This window comes from Chrysochloris asiatica, unplaced genomic scaffold, assembly GCF_000296735.1.
Source record: "Chrysochloris asiatica unplaced genomic scaffold, ChrAsi1.0 scaffold00071, whole genome shotgun sequence".
NCBI lineage: Eukaryota > Metazoa > Chordata > Mammalia > Afrosoricida > Chrysochloridae > Chrysochloris > Chrysochloris asiatica.
The window spans coordinates 5,085,321-5,110,046 of NW_006408589.1; the positions used below are offsets into that span (position 1 = coordinate 5,085,321).

A 24,726-nucleotide genomic window follows, 5' to 3' on the forward strand; every position below is an offset into this window, starting at 1 on the left:
TCTACTCCCGTAAGGATTTACACCCTCGGAAACCCTGTACAGGGTCGCTATGGGTCGGAACCGACTCGACGGCACTTAACAACAACAACATTAAGACTTGATAGCACTTAACAACAACAACAAGGGGGACTATGAGTGCCTTCCTATGCCTTACGTGCTTCCTCTTCTATGAGGCAATACACATCTTGCTTGCTATGGTGGTGGTGTTAAGTGCTGTCAAGCAGATTCTGACTCATAGAGACGCTGTATAGGGTTTCCGAGGAGTAGCTGGTGGGTTTGAACTGCCAACCCTGTGGTTTGCAGTCCAGTGCTGAGCCTATAGCACCATGCCAGGAATCTGGTAGGGATTGCTAACTGGACAATGTTTCTTGGGGTTATTTGGCAGTGCCTTTCAAATTTATACACACACACACATACCCTTAACCCTATAGTCCTCTTTTAGGAAAGCTGTGTTACAGAAAAAACTGTAGAATCCACTGCCCTGGAGTCGATTGTGACTCACAGTAACCCTGTAGAACCGTGGAGAGCTGCTCCTTAGAGTTTCTGAAACAGTGAATCTTTACAGAAGCAGACAGCCTCATCTTTCTCCTGTAGAGTGACTGGTGGGTTTGAACTGCCAACCTTGTGGTTAGCAACAGCCCAATGGTTAACCAACTACGCTACAAAAAACCCCAAACCCACTGTCATAGAGTTGACTCACACTCAGCGCTGCTGTATAGGGTTTCTAAGGCTATGAATCTTTACAGGAAGAAAAACCCTCATCTTTCTGGTAGGTTTAAACTGCCAACCTTGTGGCTAGCAGCCCAGCGCTTACAGTGTCATGTTGTTGTTGTTGTTATGTGCCGTGGAGTCGGTTCCGACTCATAACGACCCTGTACAGGGTTTCCGTGGGCTCCTTACATAACTACATGTTGTTGTTTAGTGCCGTCAAGTTGGTTCCAACTCATAGTAACCCTGAATAGGGTTTCTGAGAATGGTGGGTGGATTTGAACTGCAGATCTTTCTGTTAGCAGTCCAGTCCTTATCCTACAGCAACGCACTAAGGTTCTTAAATAACTGTATGATGTTGTTGTTAAGTTCTGTCACGTCGGTTCCGACTCATAGGTACCCTGTATGGGGTTTCTGAAGAGCAGCTGGTGGGTTTGAACTGCCAACCTTGTGGTTCCCAGTCCAGTGCTGACCCTACAGTGCCACATCAGAAGTCCAAAATAACTGTATATTGTTGTTCCGTTGAAGTGGTTCCAACCCATAGTGACCCTGGTATAAGGGTTTCCAAGGAGTGGCTAGCGAGACTGAATCGACGACCTTGCGAATCAAATCAACTTTGCAGTCCAGTGCATTAACACACAGTGCCATACCAGGATTCCAAACAGGGATACACAAATATATATGCACAAACCCAGCTGAAAAACCAGTTGCTTTCAAGTTGGTTCTAACTCATGGTCACCCCATTAGTATCTGAGGAGAACTGTGTTTCATAGGGTTTTCAAAGGCTGGTTTTTCTAAGTAGATAAGAACCTCTAACCTTTTAGTTAGCAGCTGAGAGTGTTAACTGTTTGTCCCACCCCAGGGACTCCTATACATGCACAAGGATATCTATGATAGCAAAAAAACTAGAATTGGGAAATGTATACACTCAGAGGGCTGAGTACATAAGGTGGGGCCAGCCAGATACTGGAATATGACCCAGCAGTTAAGAATGTGGTGGGATTAACAAAATGTGCTACATACATACAATGGAATATTATTCATCTCTAAAGAGAAATGGACTTCTGATACATGATCCAACACGGATCAACCGTGAATACATGATGCTGGCGGCTGAGATAAGGCAGATATAAAAGACAAAGAGTGGATGATCCCACTTCTAGGAAATATCCTGAACAAGCCAATGCATAGAGACAAAAGCTTCTTAGTGGTTACCAGGGGCAGGAGGGAGGGAAAAACGGGAGTTATTGCTGAAAAAGCACATAGTTTCTATTGGGGGGATGAAAATCTCTTGGAAATGGTTGCACAACATGGTGAATATAATGAATGCCACTGAATTAATTGTATGAGTAAAAAGAGTTGAAATGGCCAAGTTTTTGTTATATATATGTGTATATATATACAATCACAATTTAATAAAATTGAAAACAACAACAACAAAAAAAGATAAATGAGGAGAACATTTATATGCTGATAGAAAAGGGGGGGCCCAGGGGATATTAACTGAGAAAAGGGAGAAGAACAGTGTGCAAACGATGATCCCTTGTGCATTTTAAAACAATGAGGGAGACATCGCAGAGTGTACATTAAACAGAGGTTCTAAAAGGATACACACTTGATTGTTACACAACACTGAGAAGAAAGAGACTATAGAGACTCCGAGGCAACTATGAGCTAATGTTTGGTGGTGGCTGGAAGTGGGGAAGGAGCCTGAATTGAATTTTTGGGATGAGAGTCATAAATGAGTCAAACAAATGTTGTTAGCTGTCATCAAGTTGGCCCCTGACTCATTGCAATCCCATCTACAAGGAATTTTCATTGGCTGATTTTCAGAAGTAGATAGCCAGGCTTTTCTTCCTAGTCCATCTTAGTCTGGAAGCACTGCTGACGTCGGTTTAGCATCACAGCAACACACAAGTCTCTGATGAATGGGTGGTAGAAGCCAGGTAGGCAAGTCTTTTACCTCTTCATGCTCACCTTACATCCTTCCTTGGAGATCAAAGCACAAAAGCTACATAGCTTCCCAAGTCCTCACGGGCTGCCGCTGATGTCAGATGGATGTTAAGGAAAGAAGTCTCTATGCACCGAGGACTTAGCATTCAACAGATGTGATCTCCTTTAATCACATCAGGTGACTGAGACTCAGAGAGGTGGAGTGACTTGTCCAAAGTCACACAGCTGTTAATCTGAAAGTTCGTAAGAAATGCTTCCCAACACTTGGGTGGACTGTTTCCTTCCCCACAGATGTGAAGATCCTTGGCTCAGGAAGGTATCCTCAACTTCAAGAAGCTGATCTTGAGGGAAGATAGGAGGGAACCAGCCTGGAAAATCCTTAAGGTCATGGCCCAGCTTGAGAATAGCATGCCCTGGAGGTAGCCCTGAGTTCCATCCTGACCCTGGCCATGAGACCCTGCACAGGCACAGCTGGGAAGGTCGGTGAAAAGACCCCTCTCCAAACAAATCTTTACAGAGAGGATCATTCCCACCCCCTCGATACACAGGGTTGACAGGGATGGGTAACTCAGACATTGGCTACCCAAAACAGGGGGGCTACAAAGGTAAGAAGTGACTGGCTTACAAGCTTTCAAGAGGGAGTCTAGTTCCAGACGGGGCAGGGAAGGTAGAATCTCCACTGAATGGTTTCCAATCTGTTGGGACAGGGCTGATGAAAGGAGATTGGGGATAAGACTCTTGTGGTACAGTAGTGAATAATTGCTGTCAGGACTGACTGTGAGGGTCAGAAATGTGCAGGTAGATGTTCTGTAACAAAAGGAAGGAAGTGATTGATTTTACAGTCTGGGAGCAGAGGTCCCTGGGACTATCAAGTGAGAAGAGTGGAGTGCGGGACCCTATCCACAGAAGCAGTGATTCCAGAAACGGAGGTAGAGACAATGACGTGGAAAGATGGAGTGGCTGGGGACACTAGACTCAGGGAGAGAGAGGAGCTGTGTGCTAACGACTAGGGGGCAGGCCTGTGGGGTGTACCCTTTGGTTGTTTGATGATGATTGGAGGGGATTGTAATCATTGCAATGAAACGAAATACAATGGGATGAATGTAAAACTGATGTTCTCCCATGTAAACCCACATAATTCACAATAAAAAATTAAAAAAAAAAAAAAAAAGACCCTTCTCCCTCGCTAGTGCTGATGGTAGAGTGAGGCCTGCCTGGGTCCAAATCCCTGCTCCACCCTTTGGGAGCTTCAGATGAGCCACCTTCCTTCTTTGAAAATAAGGCCCAAGTCTCCCTGCTTACAGGGTGGTTTGGTTCGCTTTTTACGACTTTTGTAAAAGAAACTTTTTTATGGTGGAATAATAATAGATGCAAAGATAGTTCCCACCTAAACCACAAACCAGCTACCATCAAGTCAACTCCGACTCAAGGCGTGCCCCCATGTGAGTGCAAGAGTAGAACTGAATTCCACAGGGTTTTCCACTGCTGAATTTTCAGAAGTAGATAGCCAGGCCTTTCTTCCAAAGCACCCCTGGGTAGATACAAGCAGCCGAGCATGTTAACCATTTGTACTACTCAGGGACTCCACACACAACCTTAGTATATTTGTAAAAACAGAGAAATTAACAATGGTACAATACTATTAACTAAGCTACAAATTCATTCAGCTTTCACCAATCTTCCCACTGATATCCTCTTTCTGGTCTGGGATCCGATCCAGGATCCCACTTGTACTTAGGTATCACGTGTCCTATATCTCCTCTGATCTGTGGCAGTTCCCCAAGCTCTCCTTGTTTGTCGAGTCTGTGACATTTCTGAAGAGTGCTGCCCAGGTCTCTCACACGATGTCCCTCAATCTGGGCTTGTCTGATGTTTTCTCCTGAGCAGACTGGGTCTCAGGTCTCTTAAACAATGTCACAGAGGTGAGGTGCCTGTACCATCACATTAGGGGGCACATGACGCCTATATGACTTAGGACGCTGATGCCAACCTTCCTCATAGGTTTTCCCCCAGCAAAGTTATGAATTTTCCTTTCCTTTTCCTTTTCAAGTGAGTCATAAGACCCGGCTCACATTCAAGGAAGGAGGAAATAAGGGCCAGATCCTGAAGGGGAGTATCTACATCTGTTACTTGGAATTCTTCTATAAGGAATACTTGTCTCTTCTCCTACATTTGTTTATAGCAGATGGACTCCTATGCTTTTTGTTTTTAAATTCTTTGGGTATAAAGCAATAATGTCATAATTTATTTTGTTACTTAAGTTGTTACAGCTTTGCCCACTGGGACCTCTTTCAGGCTGGTTCCTGCGTCTATCTGACATGCAGCCATATTTTTTTTCTTCTCTCTCTTTTTTTTTTTTGGAGCATTTCCTTGCTTTCTGGCACAGTGTTCCAGGCTCATTTTGTATTGTTTTCACCCCAGCCCTAGAATAAGCTCTTTCTCTAAGGAACCCTGCCTCCTTTGATCAAACCCCAAATCTGGGTGAGATTACTATCATTTTTTTAATGGATAGAAACATGTTTATGTAAAAAGATTCCAAGTGTTCCAAAGGTTTGAAGAGCAAAAAAAAAAAAAATCTCCCTTTCTACTCCTTTCCTGGTATGGTGCTGTGGTGTGTTGGGCTGCAAAGTTGGTTTGAGTCACAAGGTCAGTGGTTCAAGCTCACCAGCTGCTCTTCGGAAAGCCTGTACCGGGTTGCTATGTGTCAGAACCAACTCTACGGCAATCAACAACAATAACATTCATTTCTTAGGGCTGCTGAGAAGTACTACTAAGCAGGTGTCTTAAAACAATAGGAATTTACTATCTCAGAGTCTTGGAAGCCCGAAGTATAAAACCAAGGTGTTGACTAGGTCGTGCTCCCCCCTGAAGTCCCTAGGGGAAGAGCCTTCCATGACTCTTCCAAGCATCCGATGGCTCTTGGCCATCCTTAGAGTTCCTTGGCTTGTGGCTGTATCATACCCATCTCTCTCTCCATTTTCACAAAGCCGTTGTCCCTGTAGTCTCTTCTTTTATAAGTCTTAAGGGATTAGGACCTACCCTACTCCAGTATGTCCTCATGGCAACGGATAGCATCTTTAAAGACGCCATTTCCAAATAGGGTCACATTCACAGATGTGAGAACCAAGGGTTAGGACTTCAACATATCACCTACCTGAGTCCCAGTTTCCAATCCTATTTACTGCTGAGCACTTCTTATGTCTATTTCTAGAAACAGTCAATTCCTGTACCTTGTAGGCTGCACCTTCCTGGTTACAGGAGGATAGAGATTAAACGAGCAAATGAATGGAGGGCTGGGGAGACACACAGGCTATAGCAACTGCATATAATTTCTCCCCTCTGTCCTTCCTGCCTTTCCTGCCTGGCCCACAAGTCCCCCTTAGAAGGAGATGCAGTGAGCAAGAGGTAGGCTGAGAGGGGCGGTGACAAAGCTGGCTACTCACTTATGGCCCCCGTGTATGTTGGTTGTGTGAGGTCCTTGGGCACCTTCCTGTAGATGTCAAACCTGTAGGAGGAAAAGGAACAAGGGTGAGGTGGGCACTGAGGGCAGGTTCATGGCAGAAGGGGTCATGGTGCTAGCTGGTGCGCCACATTTCCATACAGAATCAGCTCTGTCCACTCCTCCAGAACCCCTTCTTCCATCAAGCCGTACAGGTCCTACTCCCCACACCGTCCTCCAGCCACACCGACTATCCCATCTTCTTCCTCACACTTATTGCCATCCCCATAAACGACCTCACCCACCCATTTGTTTGCACTCTTTCAGTGGCCTCCCCCCATCAGAATGTAATTTCCATGGGGACAGGGGTCTTTTGGGTTTTGTAACCTAGCATGGCCTGGTGCATAGTAGGTGCCCAGTAAGTGCTTGTGGAATGAACGGAACACGGGAGCCAGGTGTCCCTCTGACGCCACAGGAAATGGCACACACGGGCTTGCTGGAGTTATATAACTGCATTGCATTCTTGCCTGGCGTCACTCCCCACCCCCTCTTCCTTTTCCTGCCTCTCCCGCCCTGCATCCTCCCCTCACCACAGCGCCTGCTGCTTTCTTGGAGATTTTTCTTAACTCTAATAGAGTAGGCAAGAAGTTAACATCAAATCTTGCCCCAATCCCAGTTTTCAAGTCAGCTCAGACAGCTCTGGCCTCATCTAACATGCTTCCCTTCGCAAGAGCAGTGTTCTTGCTTTCATAGGGAGCCGTCACCAGGGTAGGGGAGGCTGTGAGTGCTATGGGAAAATTTGGGGCTTGGAATCACAGTGACATAGGTTTAATTCTGGTCTTGCTTTACCTCCAGTTGTTCACTTCGGTGGTTTAAAATCACACTACCCTGATTCCCTTCCTAGCTGTGTGACTCTAGGTAGATAACTTCACCTCTCTGAGCCTCAGTTTCCTCATCTGTAAAAATGGGGCTGTTACTTCTACTAGGAGGAGCACTGATGGCATAAAGGTTAAGCACTAAGCTGCAAACTGAAAGGTTGGTGGTTTGCATTTACTCAGGGGCTTTGTGGGAGTAAGACCTGAAGAAGAGGTGACAGCCGATGAAACCCTAGTCGCTGTGAGTCAAAATTGACCGGCTAGCTCCTAACAACAACTACTAGACTCTTCAAGCCACGATGAGGAGTTATAGCTGTTAGCTGCCAGCATGACCCCATGGACAATAGGATAAAACTGTTGTTTTTCATAAGGTTTTCATCAACTGACTTTTGGAAGCAGATATCTAGCCCATCCTAGCCTAGAAGCTCGATTGAAACCTGTTTGGCATCCTAGTAACAAACAAGTCTCCACTGATGGTAGCCCTGTACCGGCCGGGAATTGAACCAAGTCTCTCGTGTGGAAGGCAAGGATTCCATTGCTGAGCCCTAAGCCCCCACTGAGAGGAGTATGTGGGGTGAGTGTCTGGAAGATCCTGGGGCAGAGAGCACATCTGTTGGCTCCTTTTCCTTGAGCAGCAGAGTTTGATGAACAGAACACCAAGTCTTAGGGATCCCAGTTTTTCAGCAGAGCTGTATTTGTGACTGAGGAAGTCACAGGTCTAACCCTTGAGGGGACACGAGGTCTCTCTCTGGTGACTGTGTGTCCTGCTAAACTCTGTGCAATGACTTGGAAATCTTGCGCAAGAGTCTCTATTTGTGCACACCTTAATTGCACGTGAAACGAGTTCAGTTTCCTAAGACCTCAGGGGATAAAAAATTCCTGTGGCTGCCAAGTTAAAAGGTACCACTTTCTCCCCTGGCTGCTGCTGCCTGCTTACCTACTAGTCACCTGTGCTTGAGTTTCTAATAGCACCAGGAATGGGGTTGAGGTGTGGTTGGGGAGGGACCACTCAACTATCCATACCTAATCACTTCCTTACTGTGACAATGCAGAATCCTTTAATTTTGAAAAGCACATTAGAGGAGAGAACATGAACTGTGGACTTCAGAACTGTTGTTATTAAGTGCTGTCAAGTCGGTTCTGACTCATAGCGTCCCTGTATAGGGTTTCCAAGGAGCGGCTGGTGAGTGTGAACCTTGTGGTTCAGACCGACCTTGCAGTCCAGCTCTTTACCCCACAGCCCCACACCAGGATTCAGAATGCCTGGACCTAAATCTGATGGCACCCCGCTGCTGTATAACCCTGGGCATGTTCACTTAACCTCTCTGTGCCTCATATCTGTGAAGTGAGGGCAATAACATCAATACTCTCACATACAGTAGTGAGGGTTACACGCCTATATACAAGAGGGCTTCAAAAATGTGTGTAAAAACTGTAAAGGTAGAAGTTTTGTAACAAAAACGGGGGAGTAGTTAATCTTATAGTCCAGTGACAGAGGACCCCAGGCCCATCAAGGGAGAAGAACACAGCAGAATGCAGGACCTTATCCAGAGAAGCAGCATCACCAGAGATGGAGGCAGAGATGGGGACATGAAGAGAGGGAGCAGCTGAGGACTTTAGATTCATGGAAAGTGAGGGACTGAGAGCTGGCGGTCAGGAGGCAGGCTTGCAGAATGTGCCATTTGTTTGTTTAAATGATTATATATTCCTGAGTATTTTTGTGTACAATCTCCCCACCCCCTCACCACTCCCCACAAAAAAAGAAAAACAGAGGGAATGGAAGCAAATACTGTCGAACGATGATGCACGGAGGAGATTGTAATCACTGCAATGAAATGATGGTGTAAAACTGAAGTTCTCCCATATAAACTATCACTCCGTTCACACACACACACACACACACACACACACGCCCCTTCATGAATGGCCATCTAAGGTACAACTATTGGATTTTCCCTGTGTGAAGAGAAGAAGAGTGATGAAAATTGGAGATGCTTGGACTCAATTAGTTCAATGGACTAATGGAACATGTGAACATTATTCTCCATGACTCTGAGACAAGAAGAACTAAATGGAGCCCACCTAACATTACCAACTGTTCTGAAAGAGATCACATTAGAAGGTCCTTGATGGAGTGGGAGAAAATGTGGAACAAAACTCAAAATTATGAAAAAGACCAGACTTATTGGTTAGAAAAAGACTGGAGAAACTAAGACTTCAATGACCCTTCATGTCTGGAAATGAATTCATCCTTGTGACTCAATTTTTAACCAAGGTATGTTGTTGTTGTTGTTAAGTGCCGTCGAGTCGGTTCCGACCCATAGCGACCCTGTACAGGGTTTCCGAGGGTGTAAATCTTTACGGGAGTAGAAAGCCTCATCTTTCTCCCGCGGAGCGGCTGGTAGTTTTGAACTGCTGACCTTAAGGTTCGCAGCCTGATTCGTAACCACTACGCTACCAGGACCACAACACTAGTAAGCTATGTTCAGCATGAAACATTAACCATTCAAGATCAAAAGGGCAGCATTTACCTAAGGACAAAGTTCTTAAGGGCTGCAAAGGAGAATGGAATGAAAACAATAACCCTAGGAAGTTAGATAACAGATGCTACTTGGAGGAGATTGTAATTAAAATGAAATGAAGTCTATGATTTGTTGACAGTAATTCTGATGATCTGATCTGTAAAGCTTCACTCAATTCACAATAAAAAGTTTAATTAAAAAAAGTATTTTAAAAAGTGTGAAAAACTCTACTAGCTTTTATTTTAATTTTTTTATTGTGAATTGAGTGAAGGTTTACAGAACAGATGGTCAGTTTTACATTCATATACTTTATCTCCATGATTGCATGTAACCCCAGTTATTCCACTTCCTCCCTATGGTTCTTATTTCCATTCCACCCTCTTTCCCAACTCTTCTGAACTTTTGATCTTGAATGACTGACCATTCCATGGTGAGCATAACTTACTAGTGTTGCTATTCTCCCTATATACCTATTGGAGTCCTGGTATAGCATTATAGGATAAGCAATGGACCCCACAAGGTTGGTTTGGACTGCAAGCCCGGCAGTTCAAACCCACCAGCTGTTCCTCGGAAACCATATACGGGGTCGCTATGAGTTGGAACTGACTTGATGGCACTTAATAACAACAACAATCACCTGGCTGAAAATTGAGCCATGAAGCTGAGTTCAGTTCCAGACCAGGGCCATGGTCTCAGGTTCCTCCAGTCTCTTTCTGACCACTAAGCCTGGTCTTCCTTATAATTTTGAGTTCTGTTCCACATTTCTTCTCACTTTATCTAGAACCATTTAATGTGATCTTTTTCAGAACAGTTGATAGTGGTAGCTAAGCACCATCTAGATTTTCTGGTCTCCAGGTCTCATTACCTCTCAATTCCATTTCCCACAAACTTTCTGTAACCCCCTGGTATAGCCATTACCCACATGTCAGTTTGTCATGTTGTGGTGACCTGCATGTTGCTGTGATGCTGGAAGTGATGCCACCAGTATTTCAAATATAAGCAAGTCACCCATGGTGAACATGTTTCAGTGGAGCTTCCAGACTGCCTGGTGACCTACTTCTGAAAATTAGCCAACGAGAAACCTCTGGATCACACCAAAATGTTGGCCCATACAGTGCTGGAAAAGGAGTCCCTAGATTGGAAGGCACACAAAATGCACAGCGGCCTCAATGACAACCTTGAGCATCTCATTGAACATGAAGATGGTGCAGGACTCATTGAACATGAAGATTATGTTTCACTCTGTTGTACATGGGTTGCCATGAGTCTGAGCTGACTCAATGTCAACTCACAACAAGCCTTCTCTTAGGCATGGGGGTCATGGAGATAAAAATGAATCCCTGGCTCCACAAATGGGAATGAGGATGTAGTGGTACCCCATTGTAGAGTTAGCTGGAGGCAGGGGGACCCCAAAAGAAGCAGCTAACTTGGCCTGGAGTGATCCGTGAACTTTCTGATCATGGGTGGTATCGGGACAGAGCCAAAGGACAGGGGAGCCGGCTTCCTGAGGATGGGTAAGTGGAGAGCAAGAGCAAGAGCAAGTCAAGGAGCAAGAGCAGATGCAAAGCTGAGAGGCAGGACTAAGGCTGGCATGAGCAGGGCCTCTCGGAGGGTTGGGGGGAAAAAGGCTAGGGATGTGAGGAGGGGGCCCTGAGGCCTGGTTCTAAGTGTGGACTACAGCCATGGCCAAGGATTCCCAAGTCCAATGGGTACCAGGCAGGCAACCTGCTGTGGGAGGTGGTCAGAGACCAGCGAGCTTGGGAGTGTGGGGATCAGGGAGAAGACGAAAGCAGGGCAGCTGCCACTCAGCTCCAGCTGACCACAGCCAGGCCGGCCAGATCACCTGATTTTTCAAGAGAAGCCAAAACTTCGGAATTTTACATAAAAGTTCCCAATTCTCACATGGCGGGCCAACATTCTGCAAGACAATTGAGACAAGGCTGCAGGTAAGATGTGGCCCAAGGGTTACTGGTTTGTGACCTTCAGTCATAGATTGAATTGTGCTTCTCCAAATAACAAAAAAGGATGTGTCAACTTGCCTAGGTCAGTGATTCTCAGTCAGACGTAATTATCTTTCACTTTAGGATCTGATAAAATTATCCTGTGTGTTATAAATCCTAAACTCCATGATGTTAGTGGTCTTGGTGTGGGTTTGAAGGATAAGCACTGGACTGCTCATTGCAAGGTCAGTGGTTCAAATCCACCAGCTGCTCCTTGGAAACCCTATATAGGACCACTGTGAGTTGAAACTGACTCAACAGTACTTAACAACATGTTAATCTCTTTTTGAGATATAGAAGAAAGAAGTGCGTAGAGATCAGAGTGACCTACTACCACCGAGAAAGAAGAGCCAGGCGTGGGGTGTGTCCTTTGGACCTGCGCTCCCTGTGTTGAGGAGCTCCCAGACATAGGAGAAGACTAATGCCAAGGACCTTCCTCCAGAACAGACAGAGAAAAAAGCCTTCCTCTGCATCTGGTGCCCCAAATTCCGACTTCTAGCCTCCTCAACTTTGAGAGAAGACATTTCTGTTTGTTAAAGCCATTCACTTTAACAAGGAGACTAAGAATAAAAGCAGAAGGCAGGCAGAGGGGTGTCTGAAGGAGGACGGGGTCTGCTACTGACTCTGCCCTAACTCGGACCTATACCTGCAGAAAATTCCTGTCCCTTTTGGGGCCTGTTTTCCCGAGTGTAAAATAAGGGGGTATTCTAGTCTCTTCCTGCTGAAAATTGAATTGGCAGCAACGCACTGAAACCCCAGGTAGCTAACAATCCAGCTTTCTGGATTTTGTGGTCCACAAGATTTTCTTTCACTGGCTGATTTTCAATAGCTCACCAAGTCTGTTTTTCTAGTCCATCTCAGTCTGGAAGCTTTACTGAAACCTACTCGCATTACAGCAATACACAAGCCTCCACTGACAGATGGTAACTGAACTTGGGTTTCCCTTAAGGAAGGCAAGAAGTCTACCACTCACTCATCCACTACTGTTCTCATGAAATCTGGCAGATACTATCAATCTTAAGCAAGTGATCAAAGTAAACCACTAGTAATGAAACACATCAACATCATGTGCCTGCTAATAGGATGCTGGTGTGACCTTCTAAAAATGCACTGTGCAATCACAAGTGAACATCAGACAGAGTGAGGGTCATTCTACAAAATGACTGGCCAGGCCTTGTCAAAAGCATCAAAGTCATGCAAGCCAAGGCCAGACTGAGAGACTATCACAGACATGAGCAGACTAGAGAATCATGACAAGGAAATCAATGTGTGATCCTGGAATGGATCCTGGAACATTAAAGGGGCATTAGTGGGACACCTGATGAAATGTGAAGATGGTCTATAGGTCAGTTAATAATTCTATTGTGTCAATGATAGTTTACTGGATTAAATAATTACATTATGGTCATATATTAACATTTGAGTAAGTTTGAGTAAAGGGCATATGGAATTTTTTTTTTTTTTTTACAAATCTAGAATTATTTCAAAATGAAAAGTTTTAAAACACATTTAAAACTATTTGTTTTTGTTTTTTTAAAGTGGGAGATAGCACTAGTTTGCTTTCTTTACAAATGCCTGGTTCCTGTACGCATGCTGGTTTAACAAACATTTGCTGAATGTTCTGGGTGTCAGGACAATATGTTTCGTCGCGGTGAGGGCTGGGTGAACAAAGCAGAGGTGAGATATGGAACAAATTATGGAAACAATCAGAGTGTTCCAGAAAGAATTAATGCCACGAAACTAAATTACTTCTAGCTGGGGATTTTTCACATACATATGTACACACATATATATATCCATAGGGAACTCTGGTTGGGTAGTGGTCACGAATCGGGCTGTTAATCTCACAGTCAGCAGTTCAAAACTGCCAACAGTTCCATGGGAGAAAGATGAGGCTTTCTGCTCCCATAAAGATTTACAGCCTTGGAAACCCTATGCAGGTTCACTATGAGTTGGAACCTATTCCACAGCACATAACCCCCACCATATATATCCATACACATACACACATATAAAACCAGTACACGCTGCTATTGAGTTGACCCCAATTCACGGTGACCCTGTGTATGTCAAAGTAGAACTGCATTCCATAGGGTTTTTTAATGACTGATCTTTCTAAAATAGATCACCAGGATGTTCTTCCAAGGAACCTCTGGGTGGACCTGAACCACCAACCTTTTGGTTAGCAGGATAGTATACATAAATATACAGGAAATTCCCACAATAATCTGGGCAGATTCTAAAGTCCACATTTTCCGGCAAGAAAACTGAGCCTCAGACAGCAGTAACCAGCTCACAGTCACCACCAGGTCTGTGAGTGGAAGAGCTGGAAGTCAAAGCCAGACTTCTGCCTCTAAAGGCCACACATGGCCCTTCCACTGGTCCTCCCACTGACCCATAATTGTGGGGTCAGTTTAGAGTTCATTCATTGATAAATTGGATTAAGGTATCAAGGTTTTTGCTCTTTTGCTTTTCTAAGGATGTGAACCCCAAGGCAGGTGGGATATTTCTGGGAGATAGGGACCCATTCAAAATTCATTAATTCATTCAGCATCTATTGGCAATGTTCTAGATGGGGTGGAAAATGAAAGTGGTCAAGGCAGACAGTCCCTGCCAATCTAGTAATGTTTAAGGCTCCTTAGAAAAGATCACCTAAAAAGAACAGTCTCGAATAATAACTCCAATCCCACGCCACATATCCAAGCTGGGGAGTAGTGATGGGGTACTGGGAGAGTTGAAAAAGACCCTGGGTTCAAAGCTGACCACAAGCCAAGTGAGTCAGCAGTGAGTGTCACTGAAAAAACGGGCCCCTGGAAGACTGGTGAGAACCCAAGCATGTGACTGATCAGGAAGTGAGCCGTCTTCTCACATTAGTCAGTTCCTCATCCTCGCTGTGGTGATGTGTGACCAGTGTGGTCACCGTACAGCAGAGAGACTATGGAAGACAGGGTAAGGAAAGTGGGAGAGCGATGTACACTGTGCTCTAGTGTGAGTTGGGCTCATGCTACGCCCTCGACCAACATGTTCTCATCCAATTCTCCTGACCAACCTGAGAGGGACTGTGATCCCATTTTACAGATGAGGCTCCAAGAGGCACGTTACGCTGATACATTGATTAAGTGTTATGGACGGGATCCAAACCCAGGCAATTTGTATTCTTGCAACTTTCCCCAAAAGTGTGGGTCCAAACTGGAACCCAGTTTGAGTGTGGATAAGGCTTCTTATAGAGAAAGGTTAAAGAGGTAGAGTTCTGTTGTCTCACACAGAGAAAGTCAAGGATGGAGTTTTTATAAATGTCAAATGAAAGAATGCTCTTTCCCTGCCTCCCACTGGACTGTGAGGTTCTTAAGGCGGGCGGGGGGGGGGGTGGGATTTCATAGCTAGGCCCACCCCTCACATTGCCCAACCCTGACCAGCCCAGGTCTGCGGGGAATTCATCTGAACCAATAACTCAGTATGTAAATTGACACAAGGATAAGGCCCTGGCTTTCCTGATCAATAAAGAGTCCTGGTAGTACAGTGGATTAGGCACTGGACTGCTAACCATGAGGTCAATGGTTCAAACCTACCAGCTGCTCCATGGAATACAAATGAGGCTGTCTTGGACCCAAAGGAACAGTTCTACTCTGTCCTATGGAGTCACTGATTGAATTAACGGCAGTGGGTTTGGACCTTGTCAATGAGATTAGGATGGAGTGGATGGTGGTGGGGCTGAGTGACAGGCTCATGGGGGTTCCTTGTGCTGGTATTACCACATGGGTGGAAATTTTAGAAAATTTCACTTATAAGAAAGAGAAAAAAATTTAAATTAAAGCAAGAGAATAATTAACTGGGTTTTAAAAAGTCTAGACATGATCCTAGAGGAATGGGCGCAGTGAACAGAGCTAGACGGGCACCACGTTTGTCATCTGCAGGGATGGGACACACAGAGAGAAACCTATGAGTGGCCCAACTCAGGGTATATAATTCAATTCAGAGGACTGCAAACAAAAATAAGGCAGTAAGTCTCTTCAACAAATTATTGCTGTTGTTAAGTGCCACTGAGTTGGTTCCGACCCATAGCAACTCTGTATAGGGTTTCTGAGGAGCAGCTGGCGAGCTTGAAACACCAACCTTGCGGTTCAAACCGACTTTGCCATCTAGTGCATTAACCCACGGTGCCACACCAGGACTTCCGTCAACAAATGGTGCTGCCAAAACTGGAAACAGATTTGCAAAAAAAAGAAAGAAAACCAATATATCTATCATACCATATGCAAAAACAAATTCAATATGGGATTAAAGATCTAAATGTAAAACCTAGAACTGTAAAGATCATCAACGAAAAGACATACGGGCTATAATACATGGCATACACATACTAACAAACATTGCAAAAAAAAAAAAACGTACACAAAATAGATGACTGGGACCTCCTCAAAATTAGAAACTTATCTGTATCAAAAGACTTCACCACAAGAGTAAAAAGGGAGCCCACAGACTTGGAAAAAGTTTTTGCAATGACAAGGGACTAATCTCTGAAATTTATAGAAAATTCCAACACCTCAATAAAAAAAAGACAAAAAAAAAAAATTTTTTTTAAATGGACACTGGACATGAACAAACACTTCACCAAAGAAGATATTCAGGCATCCAACAAACATATGAAGAAATGTTTGCAACCATTAGCCATTAGAGAGATGCAAATCAAAACAACAATGAGATATCATCTCATACCAGCATTAACAGTGAAGTTCAAAAAACAGAATACAACAAAACAGTGCCGGTGGGACTGTTAAATAGTTCAACAACCCTGGAAAAAGTATACTGCTTCATCAGAAAGATGGAAATAGAAGTATCTCCTGACTCAGCAATCCCTCTACTTGGTATATATCCACAAGAAATACAAGTCAGGAAATGAGTAGATATATGCACACCAATGTTCATAGCAGCACTATTCACAATAGCAAAAAGATGGAGACAGCCTAAGAGCCCATCAATGGAGGAATCGATAAACTTTGGTACAAACACACAATGGAATACTATGCAGTTCTGAAGAAAAACAATGAATCTGAAAAACACCTCATAATATGTATGAACCTGGAGGACATTATGCTGAATGAAATTAGTCAATCACAAAAGGATAAATTATATGACAGCATTATTATAAAAGCTTAAGAAAAGGTTTCCATACTAAAAGAAACATTCTTTGATAGTTACCAGGGGTGGAAGGGATGGGAGAGTAATTCACTTGCTAGACGGTGGACACATGTTAGCTCCAGTGATTGTTGTTGTTGTTGTTAAGTGCCATCAAGTCGGTCCTGACCCATAGCGACCCTGCATAGGGTTTCCAAGGAGCAGCTGGTGAACTTGAACCACCAACTTTGCAGTTCAAATGGCTTTGCAGTCTGGCGCATTAGCCCACAGCGCCACACCAGGACTCTAGTGATGGAGAGGGCAATATACAAGGTGAGGAGGGAAATACACAAGAGGGAGGGTGGCAAATGAATAATGAAGACAGGGGAAAACTTATGGAGGTACGCATTGGCTAAAGGGGATAGAGGTAAATAGTAATTTATACAAAACCTTAGAACAACAGTGTTCTGTGAGTTAGATACATGGAACGAGACAAAGGCTGAATGGGTAAATGACGGAAAAAAAAGGTTTCGGTGTTTGTCTTGTGGTTGTTTATGTATGATAGAAATGAATATTGGGAATTATGATTACAGAAGTTTCTAAGTCCACCTTCAGCCTAAAACTGATTGGATTTGTTAGAAGGGGAGTTAGAGTTTGCCCAAGGAAATGGACTTTTGTTAAGCCTATGTAGAGTATGGGGCCTCAGGTGGAATCCTGAGTTCCACCCAGAACCTTCTGAGTTGGGACATTCCCACTTGAAAAGACATGCACACCAACCCAGAACTGCTGGGAGAACAGATGATTCTTATTCAAAGAATGACCTGCAAATGTGCCCAATTTGGTTGTTTAAATGATTATATATTCCTGAGTGTTTTTGTGTACATCCTCCCCCTCCCAAAACCAAACCAAACCAAACCAGAGGGAATAGAAGTAACTACTGTTGAATGATGATGCACACAGGAGATTGTAATAACCATCAGTGTAAACTCGATGTTCTCCCATGTGAACTGTCACTCAATTCACTATAAAAACTAAAAAACACCAGAAAAAAAAAACTAACAAGGATGACTTGCAGAAAGAAAAGCAGATTGCTTGGCTGTTTGAATTTCAAGCAAGATGGCTGCCTTTGGCGGCATCATGGAAAGAAAAGTCAGCCCATCAGGGAAAATTCCCTTCTAGGACTGAAAGTTAATGGGAACCCGAGAGCAGTTTAGTATGCACACTGGTGACCACCTGGGTTTACCTGTGAGTGGAAGTGGGGGAAATCCAGCAATGAAGACATGAGCTGAATCTGGACATGTTCCACTGGCACCAGTTGACATTGAGATGAGAGAAATTTAGAGAGTTGTGTAAACTCCTCAGCCCATGGGCACTGACGTAGCTCCTGGGTGCTAGGGCTGACAGTGAAGTGGCCAACTAGTCTGAAGTGTGGGGAGGCATTAGTGAACTCCCAACTTGCAACTACTACCCATTTGACGTAGCTTGGGTGGCTAGCTGGCCAGAACTCAACCAGATGAAAATGAAGATGTTTGATATTGTGAGCAAATGCAAACTGCTATAATTTGATGAACTGGACTTTTGCTTATGGATGTAGTTGCTCAAAATTCCAACCAGAATGGAAGTTATTCTTCATATCAAGGAACAACTTTGTTTCCCCAGTGTACTGGGTAGATAGGGACAGGCAATCTAGATATTAGGTATCAAAAATAAGGGGCTGTAAAGGCACAAAGTGGCTGGCTTACAAGCTCTAATGAGCATACTTAGTTTCAGAATGAGGAGGGTTAGGTAGAATCCCCATTGAACAGTTTTCTTCTTTTCCAGATAGATCTGGTGAAAGAGTATGGGGGATGATGCTAATAGAATTTTATTACTCAATTGTGAGTAATTGTTAAAAGGGTAAATTGTGATTGTCACAACTGTAATTATAGATGATGTGTAACTAAAACAGGGGAGGAGTTGTTAATCTTTAATTTCAGGAACAGCCGATCCCAGGACCATCAAGAAGGAAGAGCACGAGCAGAGCATGAGATCCTACCTAGAAAAGTGGCGACAGCAGAGATGGTGGCAGAGGCGATGGCATAGAGAGATGGAGTAGCTGAGGATTCTAGGTCCATGGACTGAGTAAGGCATTGTGCCTGTGTGTAGGTGGCTGGCTTGCAGAATGTACCTTTTGGATATTTAAATGAATATATATATATTTGTCTTGTATGCGTACATCAAATATTTTTGTTCAATTGTGAAATACAAATGGAGCGCCACAGGGAAGAAGCAGGATTGCAATCACTGAGAAGAAACAAAGCGTATAATTTGTTGAATGTAAAGCTGATGATCTTGGTAGCAAACATTCACTCAATTCACACAAAAAAGGTTAAAAAAAAAAGACAACAAAAAGCTAGTGAAATACTTGGAATCTCACGCTCTTGAAAGGTTGAATGTCAGTGGTTCTCAATGGGGGCTGATTTTAGTCCCTGGGGACATTTGGCAATTTGTGGTTTGAGTCCACCAGCCACTCCTCAGGAGAGAGATGAGGCTTTCTGCTCCTGCAAAGATGTACAGACTAGGAAGCCTTACACAGGGTCCCTGTGAGTCGGTACTGATTTGGTAGGGCTGATTTGACATCACTTAACAATAACAATAACAACAACAGAGACAGTTATAAATTTCTCAGCTGTGGAGGTTACGCTGGTGTCTAGTGGATAGTGGCCAAGGATGCTGCTAAACATCCTACAAAGCACAAGACAGTCCCATCCCTGGCTCTCCAGGTTACAGGTGGAGGAAAAAAAAAAACCCCAAAACCAAAAAAACCACTTCAGAACACTTCAAAAACAAGAATCCAGTCCCAAATTTCCACAGTGCCGAAGCTAAGAAAGCGTGTTGGTCACAAAACAAAAATCTCCATTTTCCCGCTGATCCTGTATTCCCTCCGAGAAGTTCTGGCTGCCTCTGCTCCTGCCAGGTAAAGTACAAGCCCACATTGCACACCTGTGTCCATGCATGCACACACATACACACTGACATAGTCACTGAGCTAGTGGTTCTCATAAGGAGGAGACCATGAGTAAGTGAAACAAACGTGTGTCCCTGACCTGAACATCCAACAGAGACCAGGAATCCCTCTTCCTTTTTACCTATGCCTGAGCAGGCAGTGCAAAGTTGGAAAAAACTGGGCAAAGGAACCCACGGAGAAATGGTTAACATCTTTCTGGGTTTACTCTGTGACTTACTGTTAACCATGCAGCCAAAATGCAGGTCATTATCTTAATACAAACAGTGCTGAATTTCTGCCTATAACTTCATTACATCTTGTTGTTGTTGTTATTGTGAAGTGCTGTAAACTTGGTTCCAACTCATAGCAACTCTGTTTAGGATTTCTGGTGGAGCAGAAAATCTGATCTTTCTTCTAGGGAGTAGCTTGTGGGCTTGAACCGCTGACCTTATGCTTAGTAGTCTAGTGCTTATCTTACAGAGCCACAGTGCTCCCCCATTACACCTTAGTGTAAAACAAATCCAGGAGACCCTATGCTAACATTGGTACTTGAAATCAATGCAAATACAGGATTCATCTAGTAGAAATTCACTCTATGGGCCATATCTAGCCTCTACAATGGCAAGGTATACCTGTATGCTTGTAGAAACTAACCCTGCAGAAAGTCTCTCCCTGCTCCCAAGCAGGGAACTGCTGCTGGAAGCATGTGACTAATGGGTTTCATCTGTCATTTCTTTTCCTAGTAGAATGCCTCAACTTTGCTATTTTAACTTTTGCTGCTCGGGACCTCACTTCTCCCCCATTCTTACAGACAGATCTCAGCTCGCCCTTGGGGTTTGCCAGTTGTGGGTGGCTCCCAGGCGGGTACTGTGATGTCACTGTTTCCAAGGCTTAATGACATCAGATGCTGTGCAGGAGCAAGTCATTGGAAGTGGTGGGTCATTCGTCCCAAAAATAGCCGTCAAGGCTTTTAGTTGGAGCTTTGGCCTGGTCTACCCTGTCTGAACCCTCAGTGGAGAATGCCAGGGACACAGGTGAAATGCATACGTTTGTTTCACTTACTCACTGTCTCCTCCTTATGGGAACCACTAGCACAGTGACGGTATCAGTGTGTGTGTGCGTGCGTGCATGCAGGTGTACAATGTGGACCTGTACATGTCCATGTGAATATGTCTAGGTGTGTGTGTGTGAATGTATACGCTTGAACGTGTGCACGTGGGTGTGTGCACATATATGTACCCATACATGTCCAAGTGAGTATATCTAGAGTATGTATGTATGCATGTGTGTACCTATACATATCCATCTGAGTATATCTAGGGTGTCTGAGCAGGAGCAGGGGCAGGAAGAGAATGCTGCCCAACATCAGTTCTAATGAACCCTGGAATCAGGCCCACCTCCTCCCTCCAGCCTGTCCTTGATCTTGAACTCCTAATGGGAGCTCACACCACTCCAGTGTCAAAAGGAAGAGAAGAGTCAGTGTCTCCCACCACGATGGGCAAGCTTGGTGGGAGAAATGGTACTACTAATAAATGATAACAGTAGTAATATCAACCACTGTTCCTCTACTGCTGCCCCTGATGGCTCAGGGCTCACTGAGCACCTAGTCTCGGGCCTAAGAGTTTGTGTTCTCTTATAATCCTGTGGCAGGAACTTTATTCTTCCCATTATCCTAGCCAAAGATATAGAACCGCAGCCTGTATGTGTGTGTGACGCTGTAGGATAAACACTGGACTGCTACCACAAGGTTAGCCTATATAGGGTCTCTATGAGTTGGCATTGACTTGATGGAGCTCTGGTAGCGTAGTGGTTACGAATTGGGCTGCGAACCTAAAGGTCAGCGGTTCGAAACTACCAGCTGCTCCGCGGGAGAAAGATGAGGCTTTCTACTCCCGTAAGGATTTACACCCTCGGAAACCCTGTACAGGGTCGCTATGGGTCGGAACCGACTTGACGGCACGTAACAACAACAACAACAACATCAATAAGATAAAGAACCAGGAATTGGACTCACAGTCTGGCTGCAGTCCCCATTTGCTTCTAACCTCTGAGCAGCTGTGTGTCTGCTTGGATCAGGATGACAGGTTAGGGCTAGGAGGAGCTGAGGAGGCCTGGCTGTACTGAAGTACGGGAGATGACTGCTACACACATGGCCCTGTTATGCTGCCAACATGAGTACACACCTGCTTTTCTGCCGCAGCCCTTCCCTGCAGTCTTCTTCCAAAATCACAGTACCCATGTAGAGGTCTCTATCTACAACATCCACTACCTGTCACTTTGTCATACTCTGGTCGCCTGTGTGTTGTTATGATGCCTGGAAGCTATGACACTGGTATTTCAAATACCAGCAGGGTCTCCTGTTGTCGGCAGGTTTCAGCAGAGTTTCGAGACTAAGACAGACTAGAGAGAAGAGTCCGATGATCTCCTTGAAATAATGAGTTAGTGAAACCCTTGTGGGTCACAACAAAGTCTGACTTGTTTGCTTTGGACACAGCATGGCGGGGGGGGACTGTTTGGGGAGTGAAACGTTGGTACAGTGCATTGGCCTAACAGCTGCCACAATGGACTCAACACGCAGGAGATTGTGAGGAGGACGTAGTACTTGTTGTTGTTGTTAAATGCCGCTGAATTGGGTTTGACTCACTGCGACCCTGTACAGGGTTTCTGAGGAGTGGCTGGTGAGTTTGAACTGCCGACCTCACGGTTCAAGCCAACCGTGCGGTCCAGTGCTTACCCTGCACCTCCACACCAGGACTCGGATGCCGGACTGGACACAGTTTCTGCTACTGTGCATGGGTACGTCATGAGTCAGGGCTGACACAACAGCTGCTAGCAGCAATATTTACAGCATGGCCTCTCACACCTTCCACTTCCAACCCAATGGACTCCATGTGTGACCTCTCTCATCTCACAATATCCTGCTTTACCACAAAGTCCTGGCCATCCCCTGTCCTACTTCCCACAGAAGCCAAAGGCCAAGTCTGTAACAGTTCCTCTGAATGGGCCCATACTGCTAAGCCTCCTTCCATCTCCTTGGGCTCTGTGGACTTATTCCTGGAATCATCCCCAAAAGACTGCAGGAGTCTTGACCCCTGCTGCGCTGGGACAGGCTTGATTTGTCCCTGAATCTTCTGTGGGCTGTGCAGGGCCCAGCCCATTGGTGCTTTTTAGTCAACTCTAGATGTGAGTATAAAATAATGCTGTGCACAGCTAGCTGTACTCGCAGGAGACTTAGAGACCATCCAAATATCCTTCCAAAGGGCGGGGCTGTATCAACTACAGAACATCTGTCCAGGGAAGTGAGGAAGGTCTGTGTACACTGACATGGAGAGCCTCTAGGATAAAGTGAGAGAAAACATCAGGCAAATACAAAGTGCTATGAAGTATTTTGTGTGTGTTGGAGGGTGGAGGGTAGAGTGACAAAAATAAGTCTACATTCTTGCTTTTATCTTCAAAAAGAGACAATGGAAGATGAAAACAAAAACTTATACAAACGGTTATTTTATTATTCTTAGAGGTATAAAGGGAATGCAAGGAGCTCTGGTAGCGTAGTGGTTACGAATCGGGCTGCGAACCTTAAGGTCAGCGGTTCGAAACTACCAGCCGCTCCGCGGGAGAAAGATGAGGCTTTCTACTCCCGTAAGGATTTACACCCTCGGAAACCCTGTACAGGGTCGCTATGGGTCGGAACCGACTCGACGGCACTTAACAACAACAATAAAGGGAATGCAGTGGCTCCATAGGATAAGCACAGGACTGTGAACCACAAGGTCAGTGGTTCGAGCCCACCAGCTATTCCACAGGAAAAAGATGATGCTTTCTGTTCTCACAAACATTTACAGCTTTGGAAACCCTGTATAGGGATGCTATGAATCAGAACCAACTTGACGGCACTTAAGAACAGTAACAGATGTATTAAAAAAAGATTATTTAGGAATAAAATGGACAAAAGACCTACTTACTAAAAAACATGAAACACATTGGAAGGAAGAGCTAAATAAGTGGAGAGATGTGCTGTGTTCATGAATCAAAAGACTTCATAATGTTAAGATGACAATTCTTTCCCAACTGATCTATAGATTCAACTCAATTCCAATCAAAATCCTAGCAGGTATTTTTGAAGAAATTGACACACTAAAATTCACCTAAAAATGCAAAGCATTAGAACAGTCCAAACAACTTTGAAAAAGAAGAAAAAAGTTGGATCTGCCTTCAAGACTTACTTCTAGAAGAAAACACAGGAGAAAATCTTTGTGACCTCGGATTAGGCAAAATAGACATGACACCAAAAAGCACAATATTGCAGAAAAGCTTACAAGCTAGGCTTCACTAAAATTTACAATGTCTATGTTCTTCAAAAGGCGTTGTTAAAGGAATGAAAAGATAAGTCACAGACTGGGAGGAAATACATACAAATTATATGTCTAATAAAAGATTTATATCTAGTATAAAGAACTTCCAAAATTCAACCATAAAAAAGGCAAATAGGCCACTTAAAACAAACAAACAAACAAACAAACAAAATGGAAAAAGATTTGACCAGTTGTGTTTCCAAAGATGTATTAAAAGCAGATAACCACATGAAAATATGCTAACATCTAAGTCATTAAGGAAATACAAATTAAACCACAGTGTGATTCTACTGCATGCCTATTAGAATAGAAAAACTTACAAAAACCAATCACACCAAGTACTATGAGGGTGTGGAACAATTAAAACTCTTATACATCACTGGTGGGAAGGTAAATTGGTCTAACCATTCTGAGAAAGAGGGACAGTTTCTAAACAGGTTACTATACTATAAGATCCATTCATTCCACTATTCTGTATTTACCACCATCCCCCACCTCCCTCAATGAAAGCATATGCCCATACAAAGATAGAGACATGAATATCTTTGTAATAGCCACAAACTGAAAACAACCTATATGTTCACAGACAGGCAAATGGATAAACAAATTATGGTATACCCATAGAATGGGATACTGTTGTTACTGTTAAGAGCCATAGAGTAGGTTCTGACTCATAGGGACTCTGTATAGGGCTTCCAAGGAGTGGCCTGTGGGTTTGAACCACTGATCTTGCAGTTAGCAGCCTAGAGCTTCCCTTATAGCACCACAATGGAATA

The 24,726-nt window shown here is 44.2% G+C and overlaps 1 protein-coding gene across 1 annotated transcript in view; it reads right to left on the bottom strand.

Moving 5' to 3' along the window:
• Window positions 1-24,726, bottom strand: part of ERGIC1 (endoplasmic reticulum-golgi intermediate compartment (ERGIC) 1) — a 154,698-nt gene that overhangs the window by 67,833 nt on the left and 62,139 nt on the right. The window contains 1 exon segment of the mRNA XM_006864845.1: window positions 6,105-6,166. Within this exon segment, the coding sequence (XP_006864907.1) occupies window positions 6,105-6,166 (62 nt within the window).